At 38.9% G+C, this 21,405-nt stretch overlaps 1 protein-coding gene across 1 annotated transcript in view; it reads right to left on the bottom strand.

The window, feature by feature from the left end:
* The window catches only part of LOC134535376 (cardioacceleratory peptide receptor-like), a 103,805-nt gene extending 82,719 nt beyond the window's left edge, over nucleotides 1–21,086 (bottom strand). Inside the window, exons 1-2 of the mRNA XM_063374449.1 lie at nucleotides 20,834–21,086; nucleotides 4,469–4,669 (exon numbers count right to left, since the gene is read on the bottom strand). Coding sequence (XP_063230519.1) covers nucleotides 4,469–4,669; nucleotides 20,834–21,086 — 454 coding nt within the window. The remainder of the gene's footprint in view (nucleotides 1–4,468; nucleotides 4,670–20,833) is intronic.
* Nucleotides 21,087–21,405: the final 319 nt, after the last annotated feature.

The following is a 21,405-nucleotide window of genomic DNA, read 5'->3' on the forward strand; positions in this document are numbered from 1 at the left end:
CACATTCATAAGCATTAAATAACAAAAAAAGTTCAACTGTTGGATATTTTATTATATTTTCTACGGTTTAAAAAATTTGTGCTTTGTAAGAAACATCACAAATTAAAATAAAACGCCAATATTTGGAAGCATGGCAATAAATATTCAGTATCGTTTCCAAAAAAAACGTATTTAATAAGTGGTAAAATAAAGATAACAATGCATTGTACAGCTTTTGCAATCTGTTTATTGTAGTATTACAGTAAATATAGTCTTGGTAACTGGTTTCCAAATAAATAATTTGTATAGGTACAAAAAAGAATTATCTGTGTACGACATAAGTGCAAGAGGTGGCTTGAATAGGAATACTTTTGGTTCACATTCAATCCGCAGAACTTCCCCAAATTATTAGAGGGTTTCCTTTCAAGGTGGAGCACCCAATTAGAAACGGCCGGTGGGGGAGGAAATCCTCAAGAGTCACGGATCCTTAAGGGCTTTCACAGTGTACAGTTGGCGGGAAGATGGGAATAGGGGGTTGAGTAACTCCCCTTACAAATTAAGAGGTAAGAGGGACTTCTAAGCACGGCGCACGTGACGTGAAGTCCCAGCTAGTCTCCTTCCCTGACGCGAGCTTCGAGGCTGACGAAAGAACTTAGCGGGGAGAGTGGTAAGCTTCTGCTGGACCCAATCAGCCCGAAACTCTTGGCTTTTTGGCTTTTTGGCTTTCAAGCTCTCGCTTCGTCTTGTCTCACTGGCTTCTGGCTTCGAAGAGAATGTGGGGCCGGGCAGGGGGGAAAAGTGAGCCCAAAGCCGGATTATAGATGCGGGGGATGTATTTCCGAGAGAGGCTGCGATCCCAAAACTGACTGCGCCATGTTGAAAACACCCGTTTTCCACCGTTTCTTATCCACTACAAAGCATATAGTGTACCTTGAAAATACACGAAAATAAGGTATCAGTAGGGGCAGGCATTTTTCGCGAATAAATCTGAACGCCTACTAGACTGCAACAAGGTATACGCGCCGCACCAGCGGTTTCTTCCTTGTGACTGGCGGCCGTCTGCGAGAGAAATAGTTGCCTTATTTGGCTGAGCCACTCATGACGCATTTGGTTCCGCAATGACTTACTGTGATTGGTGTTTTTTTCACAATCGTCATTTACCTGAAAGAAACTCACCCATTCACGAAACACAGACGATGCTAGTCTCGGAATCTCTTCGCGAAATATGCATGGCCCTAGGTATTAGATGTTGAACATGCTACACCTGTTCCCTAACCGTATTCCCTGTGCACGATGGGACATGGCCAGTCCCTCAATTTTTTATAGGGGATGGATAGAGTCCAGAAAAATTCACAGATTCATTTTGCGATGGTCTGAAATTCATACACGTAAAAATTTAAGCTGCTTTTGCTATAAGCTCTATGTTCGTCTGGGCGACTCTGGGCCAATGAGAAACCCTCAACCAAAGAAGTAACGAATCACGGGCAAACCAGTTGAGACGACTCACAAGTCAGCACCCAACGAACTGGCGTTATTTGCCCGAGTATACAGAGGACTGTGTAGACTATCCTGAAGGTCATCGAAACCGCAAATTATTCAGGTCCCTAGGGATGGATTTAGGTGTCCTATCCGTTGCCGATATGTTGCCAGGATTCCGCGCTTGCGCAGAGCTCACTTTTTAGTTGATTCGTCCAGATGGTGGACCCGCGTCTGGCGCCATTAACTCGTATATATTTAATTTCGTGAACATTGGGAGACGTGTAATGATGTGACTATGCCGGAAATTTAATTTTTAAAACATTTACAAAACTGACCCGAGGATAATTTATCAGGAAATAATATCAAAATATCCCAAGATGAATGAGCAAAACCATCGTCGAGATTTCAGTTTCAGGTTGGATTGAAAACGTAAAGAGTAAAAATTCTTCAAATTTTCCGAGGGGAGGCCTCCAAAAAAAAAAATAATAGTCGAAAGCTGCGCGAAGTCTAAGGCCGCTGCTGCTAATTTGCATAAATCATTGCGAAGTTCCGGGTTTAGAAACAGAAACTCTTAAGTCCAACTTTGTTTACTATTTCTGTGCTGTGCTATACATTTGTAAAACAATTTATTACAAAAAACAGTAACTGAGACTGTTCATCTAAACTGCAATTTATGAATGTTCAGGGTTCTAGGATTAGGTCATAGTTTAATTGCTCTGGATTATCATTTACCAAATGTTTGTAAAAAAAAATGTATCCAAACAAAGTTTTTTTTAATGCTTTAAAGTCTGTTTGAATCAATAGTATGTATTTATTGAGTTACAGATGACTGAGACATAGACTACGCACAGTTAGGGGAGGTTTTAATATTTGCCAATTTTTTAAAAGATTTTTACAAAATTCATTTGTGAAATCTCTCTCTGAAATGTGATCAAGCAGAGTGATTTTTTTTTTCAAAATTAATGTTTAAATTTGAATTAAACACGTTTATCTCAAACAAGTTCATTATATAAAAAAAAGGGACTGATTTTTTAATGTCTGTTGTACGTTTGTCGCTTGTGTAGTGCAAGAAAGATATTACGGTTGATCGTCTATTTTTTTTGTTTGTCACTTGGGCGAGAACCGGGTATTCACATAAGGCACGCATGCGTGTAGGCCCCCCCCCCCCCCCTTTTCTCCACCAAATGCTGTCCGACCCAGCTACTGCCTACCCACTCCGCCAACTAGCCGAGTGCAGAGGTAAAACATTAGGCTTTCATCCGCGAGAACCCGAGTATTCACATCTTGAATTAGCATTTATATGGTTTCCAGGAATCACGTACGTAGAGCTTATGCCGATGTGGATTTTATTTTCTACTAAAATAAATAAATAAATAAATGGGAAATCAACAATGAACTCTGTGATAAAGGCCCCGTTGTCTCATTGGCTGACCGTGTGAAATTTGTATAAACTGGGTTGCCCAATTTATCGACGCTTACCTTCACTGGAGATTTCTCGTTGGCTCAGAGTCCGGCAAAATAACGGTAAGTAATCGTCGAATAAAACCAAAGGAGGAAGAAAAGAAACCTGGTGGTTGCCTTAACCAATGATTCAGAAATTGTACAGAGGGTGTGTTCCATTAAACACTGGCCTCTTCCGTCGCACTTTTCAGAAGGCATGTCCAGGGATTTGCTCAGAGGGAACAGCATATACGGTCTCTATACGAATGTACCGTGTCTAAGTAGAAGGTACAAGGAGGTTGGTTGGATTGGACCACGCCCTGAAGAAACCTGGAAAACACCTGTAGATGATTACTGGGAAGGTGTGGCGAAACGTCGGTTGGACATCTCGTGGCGACAGTCTGGAAACGGAGCAGGGAGACGTAGTGACGACAGGAACAATGAACCCGAACACCATTAAAGCCCAATTGGGAAACGGCAGGGTCGTGTATTTTCAGCGAAATTTTTTTTTTTCAGACCGTCTGGGTGTTTAAAACTTTGTGGCATTGCCTGCAACTTCTGGGTTGGCTGGGGTATATTTCAGGTACGTAAATATTGTCAGTACACGCGTCCTAAATGGCCCGGTCAAACAGGTCAATGGCTTCTCTTGCTTACGATAGCCAATCACAAGGGAATAACTGTTAGCGCAGTCCAATGAGGATTCAGATTTTTTTTTCTCTCGCGAAAGCTACATTTCCCCCTAGGACACCGACAAGACTGATGCTAATATTACTTTTAGGAACTGACCAAATTTTGAGACAAGTCATCTGAACACGGACTACATAGAAAAAAAAAATTCCTGTACTTTTACAAAAATATTTCTTTGGAAAACCAATTATCAAGAAATAGTTTGCAATACTACAATAAATGTAATGCAACTATGGTTATTATTTGCATATAATAAAAATATATATTTTTTCAAGTAATACTGACATTGATTTTTTTCCCAATCAAGCATATTTTTTTTTACACAGTGAAAAAAAAAGGAATACTCAACAATTTGAATTCATCTTGTTGTATCATGCTCATTTATGTGCGCAGTCAATGCTGGAAAGCTATTCAGAAAACCTTTTTTTTCTTGAATTATATTTAACTGTTGGAGGTACTGGGACAAACACGGAGCGTAAATGCCCGGGCTGAGAATCGGAGCCCAGTGTTACTGCCAGCACTTATTTTGTAGCGATACAGAATATATATATTTTAAAAATGTAAATGTACGAAGTAGCTTGGCTTCTGGGTTGTAGCCCCGCGTCCTCGGCGAAAAATTCACCGACGTTTCGGTCGACGTTGCAGTCGCCATCATCAGGGAGCAGTTACATACTCCTACTTGAGCAGGTAACTGCTCCCTGATGACGGCTACTGCAACGTGGACCGAAACGTCGGTGAATTATTCGCCGAGGACGCGGGGCTACAACCCAGAAGCCAAGCTACTTCAGACAATGGCCGTGAAAAGTCTGAGGACATCATGTGAGTGTGAGAGTTTCCAAACGTGTGTTGTCCCGTTCACGAAAAGAACTCGACGGCGGCTCACCGCGGGAGGAGCGACTGCCCCCGGTGACGCCGGCCGGCTCGGTGGTCAGCTGCCGGCTCTTGCTCCAGATGGTGGACACGATGACCGTGTAGCAGGCGGAGATGATGAGCGCCGGGCCCACGAACAGCGTGAGCGCCACCAGCGTCATGTACACCTGCCACTGCCACGGCTCCGAGAAGTCGATCCAGCACTGCAGCCTCCCTGCGGTCCACACACACACACACGTTCACTTCACCGGCTCTCCCTCTCCCGAGGTCGAGGACTCGTCTCGCCGCCAAAACCAACCGGTACCACCTCACAATCTCGGCCTCTGGGTCGCCGTCATCAGGGTACAGGTTCTTCCGCCTGAGAGGAGTGGGATGCCACTCTTCAGAAAACCTCTGCATGTCGCCTCTGATTGGCCAAACAGCTCAGCCAATCACCAGCTGAAGAGGCCACAGGTTCACCAGCTCTGATTGTCCAAACTAACCAATACCTCACATCTCGGCCTCTGGGTTGTCGACATTTCGGTCGCCATCATCAGGGTACAGGTTCTTCCGCCTGAGAGAAGTGGGATAACACTCTGCAGAGAACCTCTGCAGGTCACCTCTGGTTAGTCAAACAGCCCAGCCAATCAATCACCAGCTGAAGAGACCACAGATTCACTAGTTCTGATTGCCCAAACCAACCAATAACTCACATCTCGGCCACTCGTTCGCCATCAGGGTACAGGTTCTTCCGCCTGAGAGAAGTTGGATAACACTCTGCGGAAAACCTTGAAAACCTAGCTCTGCAGGTTGCCTCTTGGTTGGCCAAAAGAGCCCAGCCAATCACCAGCCGAAGAGGCCACAGATTCGCCGGCTCTGATTCTCCAAACCAAACAAGGCCAACCGGAACGAAAAAGGAAGGCCTGTGATTGGCCCCACAGCTGCAGCCAATCGGGAAAAGCACTCCCCTCTCTCTTTCGAGAGTATCGAAAGGCAGGAGAATTTGTAATGACCTCTGTAGGGTAACTCTAGCCTGATGATGGCGACTGCAGTTTCGACTGAAACGTCGGTGATGTATACACCTTGGACGCGCCTACAACCCAGAAGCCAAGCTACTTCAGACAATGGCCGCGAAAGCCTTCGATCTGTATTAACACTTCATATCGCCAGCAACATTCAAAATATTATTGATTCAACGTAGATGGTAATTAAAAATATTAATTTGCAGTCACTTAATTTTTAATAAATTGTAAGTTGGATAGTGCGTAGAAAACATAAGTTATTAAATATTTAACGATATACATGTAGGAATCTTTTAATACGAACAATTCAGTTTATCTGCCCTGCATAATTTTTTTTTGTGTACTAGAACTAAATTAGTAAAATTAACTCCGCCAACTTAGCGGATAAATGAAGATAAAGTAATATGAAAGTTCCTTGAGTGTTTTTAAGAATCTGTTCTGTGCGCTTCATAACTAAAAATTTGCTCTGAAAACATCGTTTTTAGACGTCTTCACTCCCCTCAACAAACAGTTTAAAAAAAAATGGAAACATTCGTTCTCAGCGATTTCTTAAATGGTTTTCGTAAACAGACTCCACTCGGATATCTTTAGCAGTTTCCGAATCTTTGTTCATTTTCCCTGAAGCTCTGCACACCGTATGTGTACCCAAGTAGGCAGGGGCCTTGATGTCTCTCAGCAACAACGAGGTCATCAGAGGCCGCGATAATGGAATCACAATAGCGCGTGGAAAGTCGCTAATCAGGCACTCAGTGTTTTGGTATGTTTGTAATCCAACACCAATGGAGCAACTGTAGTTAAGATTAATTTCTGGTCGGATTCCGACAGTTTGACCTTGGCACTACGGCGCTACCGGAGTTTTTTTAGTTCGCTCAGAGTTTATCATTACTGTCGGTTTTCATTCCAATGCTGCATATTCTGTTTTGCAGCGGGTTATATTCTACGTTGAAGCATCGCATAATGGGCTACCAAAATACAAAAACACATTTTTATTAGCATTCTTATTAATAATGTATGATAAAATAACAGTTTTGATACTGACGTCAGGATATTTTTATATCAGTGACATTTTCTTTGAGTTATTATGGATGATTTTTTGTTTGTTTAATAATTCACAAGTAAACAAGGGGCTTGAACGTGATTGTATAAGCTGGAAGCTCCAATGTCACTTGCTTACTTAGGACCCACCTGGATTATGCGACGAACATATTATATACTTTTATTTCCACAACGTCACCTGTTCCTAACGGCAGGGACGTAACTAAGTTTTCGGATGTGAAAGAGTTTTGGGAAGGGGCGGAGGCAGGATGGGCCAAATCATATTAACAAAAAAAAAAAGGAAAAAAAATTTTTTTAATATCATTGTCTTTCAACGGAGCTACGTAAGGACTGTAAATGAGGCGCTCTTTGGACAGTGTCGCAACATTGTAATGTCTGTACCGTAGCATGAACAAGCCTTTTCAAACATTATAAACAGAGATGTAATTGAGGTCGACACTCCGAAACTCGCAGTAGACCTCACAAGAACCCACTGACAACTGAGCACACAAAGCCCGTCCTAATGCATGGAAACACGTGACTCAAAAAAACTGCACCAGGTAAACATGTTACAACTTCTTCTGCGTGCGGTTAGTTACACATGGTTCGAACATGTTTCGTTCTAGGCCGTTTCTCGTTCAACCTTTGAACATGCTGGCAAAAGTGGGCTCGTTACGACATCTCTTCTACACGAGCCTCTGATTGGCGGTTGAGTGTTGGAAAGCATTGACCGACATTTTGCGAAGAACGCAAATTGGAGAATGTTTCTGGTAACCTATTACACAAAATTGTAACATTTTCTGTTGTTGTAAATCATGTTCGACACGAATTATTTTGCTGACGACGTCTTCTTAACTGTATCGTTGTTTGTTTCTGCCTAGCATATATTAAAAAAAAAAAAAAATGCAATTTCATTTTAAATCTCTGCTTGCATTACCGTTCAACCAATTGAAAGGGAAAAAACCCCACGTGCATAATTTATAAGTTTGACTGATGTTTTACGCAAGAATAAATATTTAAAACCATGATAAATATAATCAAATATTCTATAATGGTGCTTAATTTCGTTTGAGTAAGCTTATTTATGTGCGCAGTTAACACTGGAAAGCTATTCAAGTAAAGATTTACAAATATATTTTACTAATGTATAATCTTTACCCAGCAAATAGTTTTATTAGTGATACAGTTATTTTCACGTCAATGTACCAATTTACAAATATATGTAAGTTTACATTAATGATTGATTTCCATTTTCAAAAAAATAGATAACTTGCAATTAAATGGAAAGAAATTAATAAAATTATATACAAAATAAAATGGGTGTGCGTTAAAGTTATATTTACTTGACATAGTAAAAAAATTTAACTTTATTTTTGCTACAAATAATTAATATAAATAATAATAAAAGGACTGGAGTGATACAGTGCAGTTTGTAAAGTATAAATTCAGTAAATTTAAAAAAAAAACGTGGTATTTAATATTAATATAAACACATCTATAAAATTAATTATTTGATAAAAAACAAAATACCATTGATTTTTTTATACATCATGTTAAAATGCTTTGTTTTTGTAACTACGGACTACGGTTTTAAGAGTGGTGACAATGGTATATAATACGTTTTTTTAATGTTTAATGACACTTCACCTTTATTTATTTTTTGTGGTTTTATGTTGTTTTTTTATTTACGGTGGCGGGCTGCGTGTGTCGTTTTGTTTCACCCTGCGGGTTTTAGACACTCCAGTTGACTTGTCAAGGAATTTTTTTTTGTGTGGGAGAGAGAGAGAGAGAGATAAGGAAGTTCATTTTTATTTACATGATTACATTTCTCACTCGCTGTCCGTGGATCGATGAACGGCGCTCAAGAAAGGCAAGCGGTGGTGCGTGACCTACCGGAGTTTTCTGCGGCCTGTGCCACGGCGGTGTGTTTTGGGAAAGGAGTTCACGGAGAAAGAAGGGCGAGGGGCTAGTTGGGGGGGGGGGGGAGGGGAGGGGAGGTTACATGTTGGTATTTCGTATTCCGACCAAGTGCGCGCGCGTCCCAGGGTGTTGGTTGTGTCAAGGGGAGGGAGGAGTTCCAAAAGGGACGAACCCCGGAAACTCTGGCGGAACTGGGCGCGGGTGGAGTTGAGGAAGTTGTCTGGATAGAGGGCCTCAGGGGTTGGTGCTTTGGCGTGTTAAGGGTTGGAAGGGTATGGTGAGGAGGAGAAGGACGAACCGACCGCGGCATGGCTGTATTCAAAAAAAAATTTTCACGTCCGTACACAAATTTTCACTCCCACCCCCACCCCCCTGCGAGAAGAAACAAAACAGAGACTTGAATAGCGTTTTCGGGCGAGGACGATTTCGCCTGTGGCGTTCGGCGCTGTTACTTAAGGGGCCCGCCTCGTCAGGGGGGTGTGTGTGTGTGTGTTAGTGAGGCGGGATGATAAGCGCGACGCTCGCTGGTGCTTCCAGCGCGGTATAGCCTCTAAGCGCAAGGCTCTGAACTGGCGCGCATTCGTCTCGTCGTCACAGGATGACTGTGAAATTTGAGGGGTGACCGTAATATTATATGGCGGAGAAATGAAGATAAAGGTGTTATGCAAGCCCCTTAAGTACTTTCAAGAATCTGTACTGATTGTTTTATGCCTAAAAATTATTCTGAAAACACGCGTTTTAGGCATTTTAACGCTTCTAAAAATACAGTTTAAAAACCTAATCTGAAACTAAAAGTACTTTTCGGCCCTCAGCGAACTCTTAAATGCTATTCGTAAAAAGGCCCCACTCGGATATCTCGAGTATTTTTGAAATCGCGTTGTTTTTCCTGAAGCTCTGCGCACCGTGTGTGTGTCCCGGTAGGCGGGGCCCTTAACGGCTCTCACGCGTATTCACTGGTAAGCCATGCCCTATGCCATGCGGGGCTCACTGTAACAACTAGCAAATCAGACTCCGACTTTACGGAGGGGGCTTCCAGGGAAGAACAGTGTTGCACATTAGAATAGGCACTATACCTAGTATATGAACTATATATATAAATTATAAAAAACAAAACACAAAAATAATAATCTTAGTTTATCGTATTATTGCAAGCCTAATCCCAAGCACTATAAACTCATGTCTCTGATGCGGGAATCGCATATATCTAGTACCTAGTTTGTAAGTTACTAATTCCTTTTCCTTTTTTTTTTGTAGTTTCTTTTTTAGTTGCTGACTGGCGGCGGATTGAGTGGCCAGTGAGTAGCCACTCACCACTAGGTTCATTTCGTCCCTGGTCATAAATCCAGCACTGGGTAACAAACAAAGCGGACCACGAGTCCAAGCGCCCAACCGCCGCATGGTGGACTCTTTTCTACTCTGTCCATCTCTTTGTCCAGACCATCCTCTGTCTCCTGTATTTTACTACACTCAACACATGCAAACCTGCACCCTGCATGACTGTGTCCAGGGATTTCCCTGTGTCTATGCAGGTTTTACCTGAGCCCAACTTATCATAGTGTTAAGCCAGTTTTTAATATAGGAGAGTTAGTCATGGCACCAATCGCAGCCATGGCTGGCCAATCCCCCTCCTAGCACAAGATGAATGCGACCCTCTCTCTGCATGGCTAATCTCAGCATGACTAGGCGTATAGGCTTCGGCCTGAGACGTACCTAGGGCCCTCCCTAACCCAGACCTCCTACAAATACACTTAGTTTCAGTTAGGCTAGGAAAAAAATCGCTGCTGCGCTGTGATTGGCTGAGGGCTCTCGTCTCTACCAACCACAGAGCTATACGGTGGTCGGTGCTCAAGCACCCTATTATGGCGTTTATATTTTTGTATCTCGTCGGGGTCGTAATAACAGAGAGATGAAACAATGAGATTTTCATGAGTTTTGCATTTTTTCATAAAATGTTTTAATGGTTCGGACATAGAAATCATGTAGTTGGGAATCCATGTAAAAAAAACTTTAATGTTCCTTCGTTAAAAATCTATAATCTTTGAAAGTTCTTCACCGATTTCTTTGAAATTTTGACACAACGTTGCATTTAAATACGCGCGTGTTTTTATACTATTTCACACCTATGGCATCTAAAAAGATAAATATACGTAAATATAGACAGGTAAATATATGTTTATGTGTTCAATATGAAAGTTCTACTTTTGTTTTGTAAAGATAAATATATATATGAATATATATACTTAGATAGAGATACAGAGAGCGGAATAGAGAGGTATAGAGAGATAGAGAGAGGGAGGTATACAGATATGTAGAGAGATATAGTAGCTAGATAGAGCGAGGGATAAATATATAGGGAGATGTAGAGAGATATAGATATGGGTCGAGATACAGATAGAAACATAGACTCACAGAAAGATTTAGAGAGAGATAGAGTGATATGGAGTTATATACAGATATAGGGAGAAAAAAAGAAACAGAGATTCTATATGTATATATAGTGAGATTTATAGAGGGACATATAAAGAGAGATGCTTTATATGTGTCTACCTACTTCAAACGGATTACTAAACTATTGCATGCTTTTTCTTTTCTTTCTTTTCCGTTTAACCAGACTGAGCCACAGCAACGCGTGGCCTGTACAGCTAGTCAATACTAATATTATAAATGCGAAAGTAACTCTGTCTGTATGTATGTCTGTCTGTCTGTCTGTGTGTCTGTTTGTTTGTTTGTTACATTTTCCCGGCTGAACGGCTGAACGGATCGTAATGAAATTTGGCAAGGAGATAGATTATATCCTGGGGATGGACATAGGCTATCTTTTATCTAAAAAAATAATCTTTAAACGGGTTAAAAAAATATATCTTAATTTTATGTAATGTGTGTCATAGATATACAAACTGTTAGTGTCATTCCTCTATGCCTGCCGAGCAATAGCTTTCAAGCCATTACGTTACGTTTTTCTACTGTAAGGAACTAAGTAGAGAGTAGGAAAAATTAAAGATCTTGACAGTTTGTAGTGTCGCCATATTTGTTTCAATTTTCAATACCGTTTTTGTATGTTACAATTTAAATTTCAGAAAAAAATCATTATTCATAGGTAGGTAATAAGTTTTTCTATTTGTCAATATTGTTATTATGGTAGATAGGAGTACAGTAAATGCCTACATTCTTATATTCCTTTATATCTCTTTCGATTTGGAGCGTTTCCGTGCCATTCGGGGTTCCCCCCCCCCCCAAAGGTGGTTAAAGCCCAAAATTACGAAAGTTTAAAATTTTTTAAAAATCTTTCTCTTTCGATTTTAAGTGTTTTCGAGCCATTCAGGGTCCTCGAACCCCGCCCCCCTCTGGGAAAAAGCCCCAAAATTTCGATAATTTTAGGAATTTCAAATATCGTTTCTTTCGAGATGGAGTGTTCCGAAACATTCCTGGTCCTGAACCCCCACCCCCTCCCCATCCATAAAAGTGAAAGCCACAAAATTTCGAAAAATTGGAGGAAATTGTATTAAAATTAAGTCATTACGAACTAAAGTGTCTGGGGAATGGTGGAACTTTTACCCAAAGTCGACTTCCCACCCAATTTTAAGGGAGGGGGGGAGTGCAAAACCCCAAAATTACGAAAAATTTCAAAAATTTCTTAAATTTAAGTATAATTTTTTACTATTTTGAGTGTTTCCGAGCCATTCGGGGTCCTCAAACTACCCTCCCCCCACAAGGAGTCAAAGACCCAATAATAAAAAAATTTCCAAAAATTTCGAAAACATTATTCTCTTTCGATTTGGAGTGTTTATTAGCCATTCGGAGTCCTCAACATAACCCCCTCCCCCCTTCTCAGGGGTCAAAGCCCCAAAATTTAAAAAAATTTAAAAATCATTCTCTTTCGATTTTTAGTGTTTCCCTGCCATTCAGGGTCCTCAAAATCACCCCCCCCCCCATCTGGGGACAAAGCCCCAAAATCTCGAAAATTTCAGGAATTTCAAATATCATTTCTTTCGAGATGGAGTGTTCCAAACCATTCGAGGTCATGGACATCCACTTTCCGCAAAAGTGAAAGCCCCAAAATTTCGAAATATAAGAATATATATAATTGGATGTTGGCATGTACACCGTTTGACCGATCGCCATGAAAGTTGGCACATCGAAATGTTTTTATCATGAAGAAGGTTTTTATGCTATCCATTTTTTTTGTAACTCGCCGCTAGATGGCGCTGTAGCGCATCAACTTCTAAACCTTTCAACCGATCGCCATGGGTAAACAGAAAATCATAGGTCACAGATACACAAACAGTAATTATGTGTCATTTTTTAATGTCCACCACACTGGACATATCGCTATCCATTTTGCTGTAACTCGCGGACAATATATCACCCGGTGTTCAGCCCGGGAAAAGCCGGGTACTGCAGCTAGTACTATAATAAAGATAGTGTAACTTTGTACAACACATGGCTATGGCTATTTTCGCATATTTGAAATGCGTTGTTTGAAATAATATTGAGTATTTATTACGAAAATTGGCACATAATTGTATATTTTAAGCAATGTTTCATTCAAGCATTTTTTTTAAACTACGGGAAAGATAATATAATATTCAATAATTGGACTTTACTTTGTTTTATTATACTTATTAATGTGCGCAATTTAAAAAAACGGAAAACTATTAAGGGAACTGTTTACGAATAACTTTAATTATTGGAGGTACTGGCAAAACACAAAATATTAATGCCCGGGTGAGAATCCGAACTCAGTATACTAACTGCGAACGCTATTTTGTAGTGATACGGTTGTTTTCACGTAGATTAACAAATGTACAAAATATCTATACTTTTACATGAATATGCATTTTCCGTTTATAAAAATTTTTTTACAACGTTATAAGACCTAGTTTTTTTTTTTTTTTTTTTTTTTTTTAAAAAAAAAGGAACTGGAGCAAATTTGGGTATAAGCGTTGGAATTTTTTTGTTTTAAGTTTGCCGGCAGGTAGCTGTAAGGGGAGAAATCTTAAATTTAAATGTATCAGCAGCGAGACACGTCTGTTCTCGTCACTTTCCCCCGGACTCGATGTTCTCTGATTGAGGTCGGGATAACACGTCCCAGCTGCATTTGCATGCACAGAGTAAAAAAAAAAAATTTTTTTGTCCCGTTATAAATAAAACAAATAACGTATGGCGTTATCGTGTTACCAGGCAGTAATAATTTTTTTTTTTATTCTTCTCCTCTCCCTTCCCCTCCCCCCTGGCCGTATCTGCCGTTTCCGACGGTAGCTGTCGCGCATTTCAATGAGCGTCGATTGTGAATTCCACCCGAAACTTTCCGCCACTTCGTTTCCTTTCGAACTCAACCCCGGAGTTTTGAAAAATTAAAAGAAAAAAAAGGAGCAAACATGGAGGACACTCCAACAAGCGGCGCTTAAGTGATGAGTTTTCGATAGCCCGACAAAAGTCCCGCTGGCGAAGATTCCCGAAAAAAAAAGTAAATCTCACCCGAAAACGGAGCTTGCTAGAAGTTACTGGAAATAAGCGTGAACTTTCGAGCGCCACTCCGCTCAGACCGCGTTCCGTTTTAATTCGAGAACGCCAATAACTTTGCGACTCTGGAAACATGGCGGCGGATAACTAATATTTCCGGAAATAACGGCGAAAATATGGCGCGTTGATTTAAGTGCGCTATTTAGAGAAACAAAAAAAAAATCATAAAGATAATTTACATAACATTATAAAGTCATCATTAATAACTTTATACAACTACAGCATCTGAGAACGAAAGCCTGACTCCCCCCCCCCCTTTTTTTTCGTACGAGTGCGTTTGCACACTTAATGCGGGTGGCCTGCTGATCAAACGGAACAACTTTCGAACGACACTAGCCAAAATTAAAAAAAAAAAAGTAAAACATTTATCACCGCTCAGTGTTTTTTTCAAGCCGATGCGTCTTTTTATAGAGGAAAAAAAGAAAGATCAATTAAATTAAAGAGTAAAACCATGCTTGTTTACCTTCATTAACGAGTTTTCAAAACTAAATTCAATTTTTCAGTAATTATTTTGGCGTCTTTCATTACATATTTTTTTACTCTTGTTATTTTTCTTTTGTGATGTTTTCGTAAGAGTTTTTACATGAATGTCCAATCATTGCTCTGAAATAAACGACGTCAGGGAAGAATTTCTAAAAGTGTGCGGCAGCTTATGTTACTGTAAAAAGCCACCGGCTTTTAAAAAATTACTCAGTGTTGTCTTTTGTGTATGTAAACGGTACAGTTTACCTCAATCAATAAATTTTACTTCATATACATGCGTTTCAAAACCATCAATTCCGCTTTTACGAACGCTGGTAAAAAAAAATACAAATAACACAATCTACATCATGAAAAAAATTATTACATAGCACTTAGGAAAAATTGAGAAGAAACTGCTTTATCCGCAAACATGTTCGCTTCAGATGATATAGGTATATGTTCGTAGTCCGTTTAAATGTTACATCAGTGTACTTGAATAAATTACTAATACAAAAACCTATTATTTATAAGTATAATGAGACACTCCATAAATGTCTTTAAGTATTGAAGACCACATATTTTAGTTATTTGTCAAAACTCTGCATGTAAAAATTTATATTAACGTGAAAAAATCTTGAAAATGCTCTAAATGGGTACAAAATGGACCAGTTAAAATTTTTTTCTAATAAAATTTCACTGACATGCAAAAATATTCAGTTTAATATTTAAATTGGCAAAATAATAGATATAATAGATATAATGGCTAACAAATAACAAAGCACCAAAATTTAAACACGTTTATGTATTTAACTATACCGTTTCATACAGTTTTAGTGAAAATAAATTTTCAAAATAACTATTAGTAGGCTTATTGCACAAACTTCGGATGCAGTAGTTTACCAAATGTTGTGAAACATTCAGAAAACTGACGGCATGATCTCATACTTTCAAACCAGGAATCAAATTAAATTGGTACGTCAAGTGAAACGTCCTATCTTAAATAATCTCTTTATCTTAAGCCTAAACTACACGAAATAAGCAAGTAAAACTAGGCTTAGTACAACAGAATTAAAAAAAAAAACAGAATGTATTACATCGAAACAAATGAAACGCTGACCAAAAATTGCAATGATCTGAGAAAAACAAATTTAGAGGGACGGATCATAAAATAAAATCTCGAGATGAATTATCCACGACCGCAATTATTATTATTGATCTGTCGAAACTTCAAATGTCGAATTTTTTTTTCACCTTCAACCTACGATGAACGCTAGTTTCAAAATTATCCAGGTATCATCTTGAATTTAGGCTATCTTCGTAAATTTGCGGATACTGAGTTCACTTGCTTTGGACGTGAATCCAAAAAAGAATATTCTTGGTACATCAACAGAACGTTAAAAAAACTGGTTTAAGTCCATACGAACACTCTTTGTTTGTTCACGCGTGAGTTCACCTTTGTCTACACCGGAACCTACAAATTAGAGGCCGCAATACTGCGCGGTTTCTAAGGAGATCCAGTTATTTTAAATTACGAAGAACTAACTCTTCGTTTGATTTGAGTTGGATTCTTTGTTGGAAAAGGCCCCGTAAATCTACTGTAAATGTCTAGCGGCGTCAGAGGACTGTAGCACTCACCTTCTATTTGCGTTTCTTGGTACAATATGACTATAGGCACCGAGAAGACGGTGCTTATCAGCCACGCCAGCATCACCAGGGCCCTTGCTCTTCTCCCTGAAAAAAACAGGGAGTGTGGACTGTTGCTGGCGACAGAAGCTTGCGAATAACACACAAAAAAACCACATATATTTTTTTATTTATTATAATTATTTGAGTGCCTACCAACAGTCAGAGCCTTTAACAGGTGGACACTTAACAAATATTACAAAAAAATAACAATAACATACACAAATCACAATAATAACACAACAATAAAATGGGACAACAAAAAGATAAACACATGACAAAAGGCAACTAAAAAAATTTAATAACTAAATTTGTAAATTTTAAATTAATTAATGAAATAACAATAATGCATTATTTACCTCAGAAATTATCTTAACTGCAAGAAAATTAAGAATTCAAAATGTCTTTCATTGAGATTTCTGCCCTTTTGAAAGGGTCTAAATCTTTCAAAATATCATTACAATTATCAGTACACCGTTTTGATAGCTAATTTTTTATTTGATACGTTCGAAAAGGTCGTATTGATCTATGTTTGAATGAAGGAACTCGAAGACCAATTTTGTTTAGTATTTCAGTGCTGCGGTAAACATTTATAAAACAATTTATTACAAAAACAGTATCAGAAACTTTCCTTCTAAACTGCAGTGTATATATATGTATGTATATATATATATATATATATATATATATATATATATATATATATTTGCAGTATTTGAAGTCTTCATGCACTCTGATGCCACATCAACAACAACAAATTTTTCGAATTTGATAGCTAAAAAGGTCTTTGGTTCTACTATTAAGATTTCACCTGAAACGGACGCAATATTTGTCTTATTAAGGGAGTTAAAGAGAGTTTTTTTTTATCTTTTTTCACTTTCTTTTCAAAACTAATGCTTTGTACGATAACTAAATATACAGAGATGTTCTATTTATTTATTTTATTTATCAATCTGGAAGAAATTTGTGCGAAACTACGGCAGTTATTGTGTCCATAGATGGAGTATGGTAATGACTTCTTCGAAATTACTGATAATCTTGAAAACTGATTTTTTTTTTATAAAAATAAGATATATTTTTCACAAATTAAATAAATGCTTTACTCTTAACTGGGAAATTAAAAAATTACCAAAATATGTTCACACACAACGTGTCAAATATAGTATTTAATTAAAACCATAATATTTTCAATCGAGATTTTTTATTTTGATGTTTCAGATGTTGCCACTAACAAGACATGGTAAGAATTTTTAATTTTTAAGTCATATATAAATTGACAGAAAAATGCTTAGTAAGTTTCTGCTAAGCTATAAAACTTTTGTTTTGTACAACGTGAAAAACGTGTAAAAACTTGATAGAACACACACAGTTAATTTGTTGCTGCTTTATAGATTTTTAAATAACGTCGTATATATACCATCGTAACTTGATCTTCTGAAGCCACAAATTAAGTACGCGACGACCTGAATTACGAAGTAATCAAGTTTTAAGTACCATGTGCATTTCACAATTACACCTTAACGAGTGTATAAAAAACTTGAAAACTTGCTATTAGGTCAGAAAAACTAGGCGTATTAATTGGTTGAACGTTAAGTGGATAGTAAAATAGTTCAAGTTTTCATTTCCCCGCGACAGAGAGTTTTATAGACGCTAACACCAGTAGCTCGTTACGCTATATACATAAAAACTATTTAATAGTTTGTTTAAGAAAATATTGATTAGAAACGCCGGTTCGTTAACGAAAACTGAGCCATTAAAATTCTTAATTATAAAGCCAGCAGAGTCCACACTGGTTGTAGTAAGTAGTCTTCGACCAATCAGCGTAAATAACTTCCCAGGTGAAATTGAATTGACTACGAAACCAGTAGTAAGTGACACGAATATTAATTTTTCTCAATTTATCAGATATACCTTACACCTAAATAAGAATTGTGAAAAAGTTTATTGACATAATTTATATGGGACTGATACAAAATTTCCATATTACCAATTTTGACTCTTTAACGGATAGGTATTAGAGAAAGTGTGTTGAAATTCTTGGTTTGAAATAGTATAGAACAAAGCTTAAGAAATTTTTGGAGAACAATACTTTTTAGCTATGTCAATATTTTAAACTTTGACGTCACCCAAATGAAGTTACATATTATATATAGTTATATTCTCTTGGGTGGTTACAAACATATTAAGTACCTACGTTAAAACTACAATAATTAAGAAAGGAAATAATTTAAAAATTATCTAAAAAATAATTAGAACGAAAAACTCATATACTTATATGGGATGGGGCTTTTCCTTTTAAGGAATGGTATAAGTAAAACTGAAACCAGTTTGTTTAGCAGCTTAAGTGATGTATTCAGCTGGCATTTTTGCAGAAAATTTTACCGACAGAAAGAAGAAGCTGTTGCAATTATAAAAAAACAATTGAACACGCTTGAAAATGTCTGTTACTTTTTTATATTAGATAAATATCCTTTATTACTGTGCAGATTTAAGAACGCTAAATTTCGTAGAAATTGACATGAAAAGTAATTTAATGTGAGCCTGATCATATATATTTTTTGCAAGATTCGATGCGATTTAGAAATTGCAATAAGCTCAAACAGTACCGCGTGGTTTTTAAAAAAGGTTCTTAACATAGCGGCAACAGTTTAACTTTTTTCGGGGCCACAGGGAACCGAAACACAATCGCAGTGGGAATACCCGCCAACTTTCGATTCGAGTCCCGGGTAAGGCATGGTTTATATTTTATATTTGTCTTAACGGCTGATTTCACCATTGCGGTTCATACGTGATCCTAGTTCAGAAAATTCTTTGAACCTGGATCGTGACATTTTTCTGTTGCACGGTCGTGCTTTGAACGGTGATCGTATATCTTGTGAGGTATACGTTGAACCGGATCTTCAGGCTGACGGTCAGGGATCACAATTTCAATTCAGAAGTGTTTACAAACAAATGTAACATACATTTATTAAGTTTTTATGGCCTAAAGTTTACGATTTTTCTTTTTAAACTCCAAAAAGCTTAAGAAAACGTGGAATATGCAGATATTTTTTTGGCGATTGTGATTTTGTACATGTGTTAATCGTAAAAAGGTTCCGGGAATACGTTGTTAGGTTAAATTGAGACAGTAAATAGTTATATGTAAATTGTGGAACTCACAAATCCCAACTAATATTATAAATGCGTAATTGTGTTGCCTGTTTGTCCTTTCACGCAGCAACGGAGCAACGTATTGACATAATTTTTTTGCATATAGATATTTTATGGGCCTGAGAGTGACATAGACTACATATAATTATAAAATTCCATCCTTAAGGGAGTAAAAAAAGGGGTGAATTCAGTTTTATAATAGAAAAAACATAGGAGGTAGGTTATAGACACACAGTGAGTTTGTGTCATTTCTATATGTCCACTACACGGTCATCTAGTAAGATTTGTCTACTTCCTATCCTTCTCCTTGGCGAAACCTACCCCCTTAGTGAAGTTCGCGGCTGCTAGCGAAATAAATGCGCTTATAGCAGTTTAGTTTGGAACTTCGTCAATAGATGACGTTGCTTTGAATTTGTAACTCGCTATCGTTTGGTGCGTCCGTCACGTCTTGCCTAGGGGTTACCTGCCTTCAAACAAAATGAAGCTGAAAATTGACGTCCCGGTATTGCTGATGCGTAGTCATGCACAGAGATTGTGCAATCAGTGGGGCTTTAAATCAAAATTTTCCCTTTCATTCAAGCTTGTGTCCTACAGGCTTGAAACTCGGCAGTGATGTTCACTATGTTATTATGTGTTTGGCCCGGGCAACGCCGCGCCGGGTACTTAAGTTAGTTCTTACATATTTTTTTGACTTTGACACATGTCAACTGAATTTTTCCCACGACGATTCGTAACATGAAGACAGTACTGTAAATGTGCTGGGTTGACATGCATTAAGCAGGAATCCTGAGGTTTCACGTGTATGCACAGAGAAGTGAACACTTTTTGGAACCAGACGACGAGAATTTGGTTTTGCAGAACCGTAATAAAGTTTTTGCACCTGATTGAAGAGCACATTTAACGTACCCTTTAGAACGGGGTTTCCTTTAAAAAATTGGTCGCCTGTAAAGTCGGTTTACGGACGATAGTTAAACGTGACAACGTCATAACAAAACATTGATGAAATGATTGCATACTTTTATGAATAAAATTGTATTATTTTTATTGAATTATCACTATTTTGTATGGATAAAAAGGAGTGAAGTGAAATCTACAATTTAATTGATAAATGTAATTTTATTTGCACTTATTAATTCAAATATGTTTATTACTGTAACGAACAGATTATTTTAACTATAACTTTTATACATGATGCAAGATGCATGATGCAGTCAAAATAATATACTTGCGCCACGGACTCTGCAGCAATGTTAGGAGGAACAGGTTAGCAAAGAGCAATGAAAATGTTACATTGAAATGCATGAAAACAGAATTACGCCACGGACTCGGTCGCAATGCTAGGAGGTTCAGGTTAGCAAAGAGCAATATAAAATGAGCGTAAAGGGACACAGCGAAATGGGACAATGTGCGTAACGGGACACTTTTTCGTGCGTGCAGCCGGCGTTCATCGATTTATTAGACGCTGTCACGTCAAAAAATTGTTTATGGTTTGTCAAACTGTTCTCAGCTTGACGCTGAGTTCTGGGGACAACATGTTCACGCAGGGATGAGATAAGACGGACGGAGAGACGTCCCTCCGGCCTGCCGTGCTGGTCGGTACTCACAGCTTCCAGTGAAGTTCATGGGGTGGGTGATGGCATCGTAGCGGTCGATGCTCAGCGCGACGAGCACGTACGTCGACGAGTACGTCACCACCGCCTGCGAACAGCGCGCAGAACAACATGACGTCTGTGCCGGGAACAAGAGGGCGGCCGTGTTTGAAAGATTGAGCACGTACGTCGACGAGTACGTCACCACCGCCTGCGAACAGCGCGCAGAAAAACATGACGTCTGTGCCGGGAACAAGAGGGCGGCCATGTTTGAAAAATTGAGCACGTACGTCGACGAGTACGTCACCACCGCCTGCGAACAGCGCGCAGAACAACATGACGTCTTTGCCGGGAACAAGAGGGCGGCCGTGTTTAAAAGATTGAGCACGTACGTCGACGAGTACGTCACCACCGCCTGTGAACAGCGCGCAGAACAACATGACGTCTGGGCCGGGAACAAGAGGGCGGCCGTGTTTGAAAGATTGAGCACGTACGTCGACGAGTACGTCACCACCGCCTGCGAACAGCACGCAGAACAACATGACGTCTGTGCCGGGAACAAGAGGGCGGCCGTGTTTGAAAGATTG

The sequence above is a fragment of the Bacillus rossius genome, chromosome 8 (genome assembly GCF_032445375.1).
Source record: "Bacillus rossius redtenbacheri isolate Brsri chromosome 8, Brsri_v3, whole genome shotgun sequence".
NCBI lineage: Eukaryota > Metazoa > Arthropoda > Insecta > Phasmatodea > Bacillidae > Bacillus > Bacillus rossius.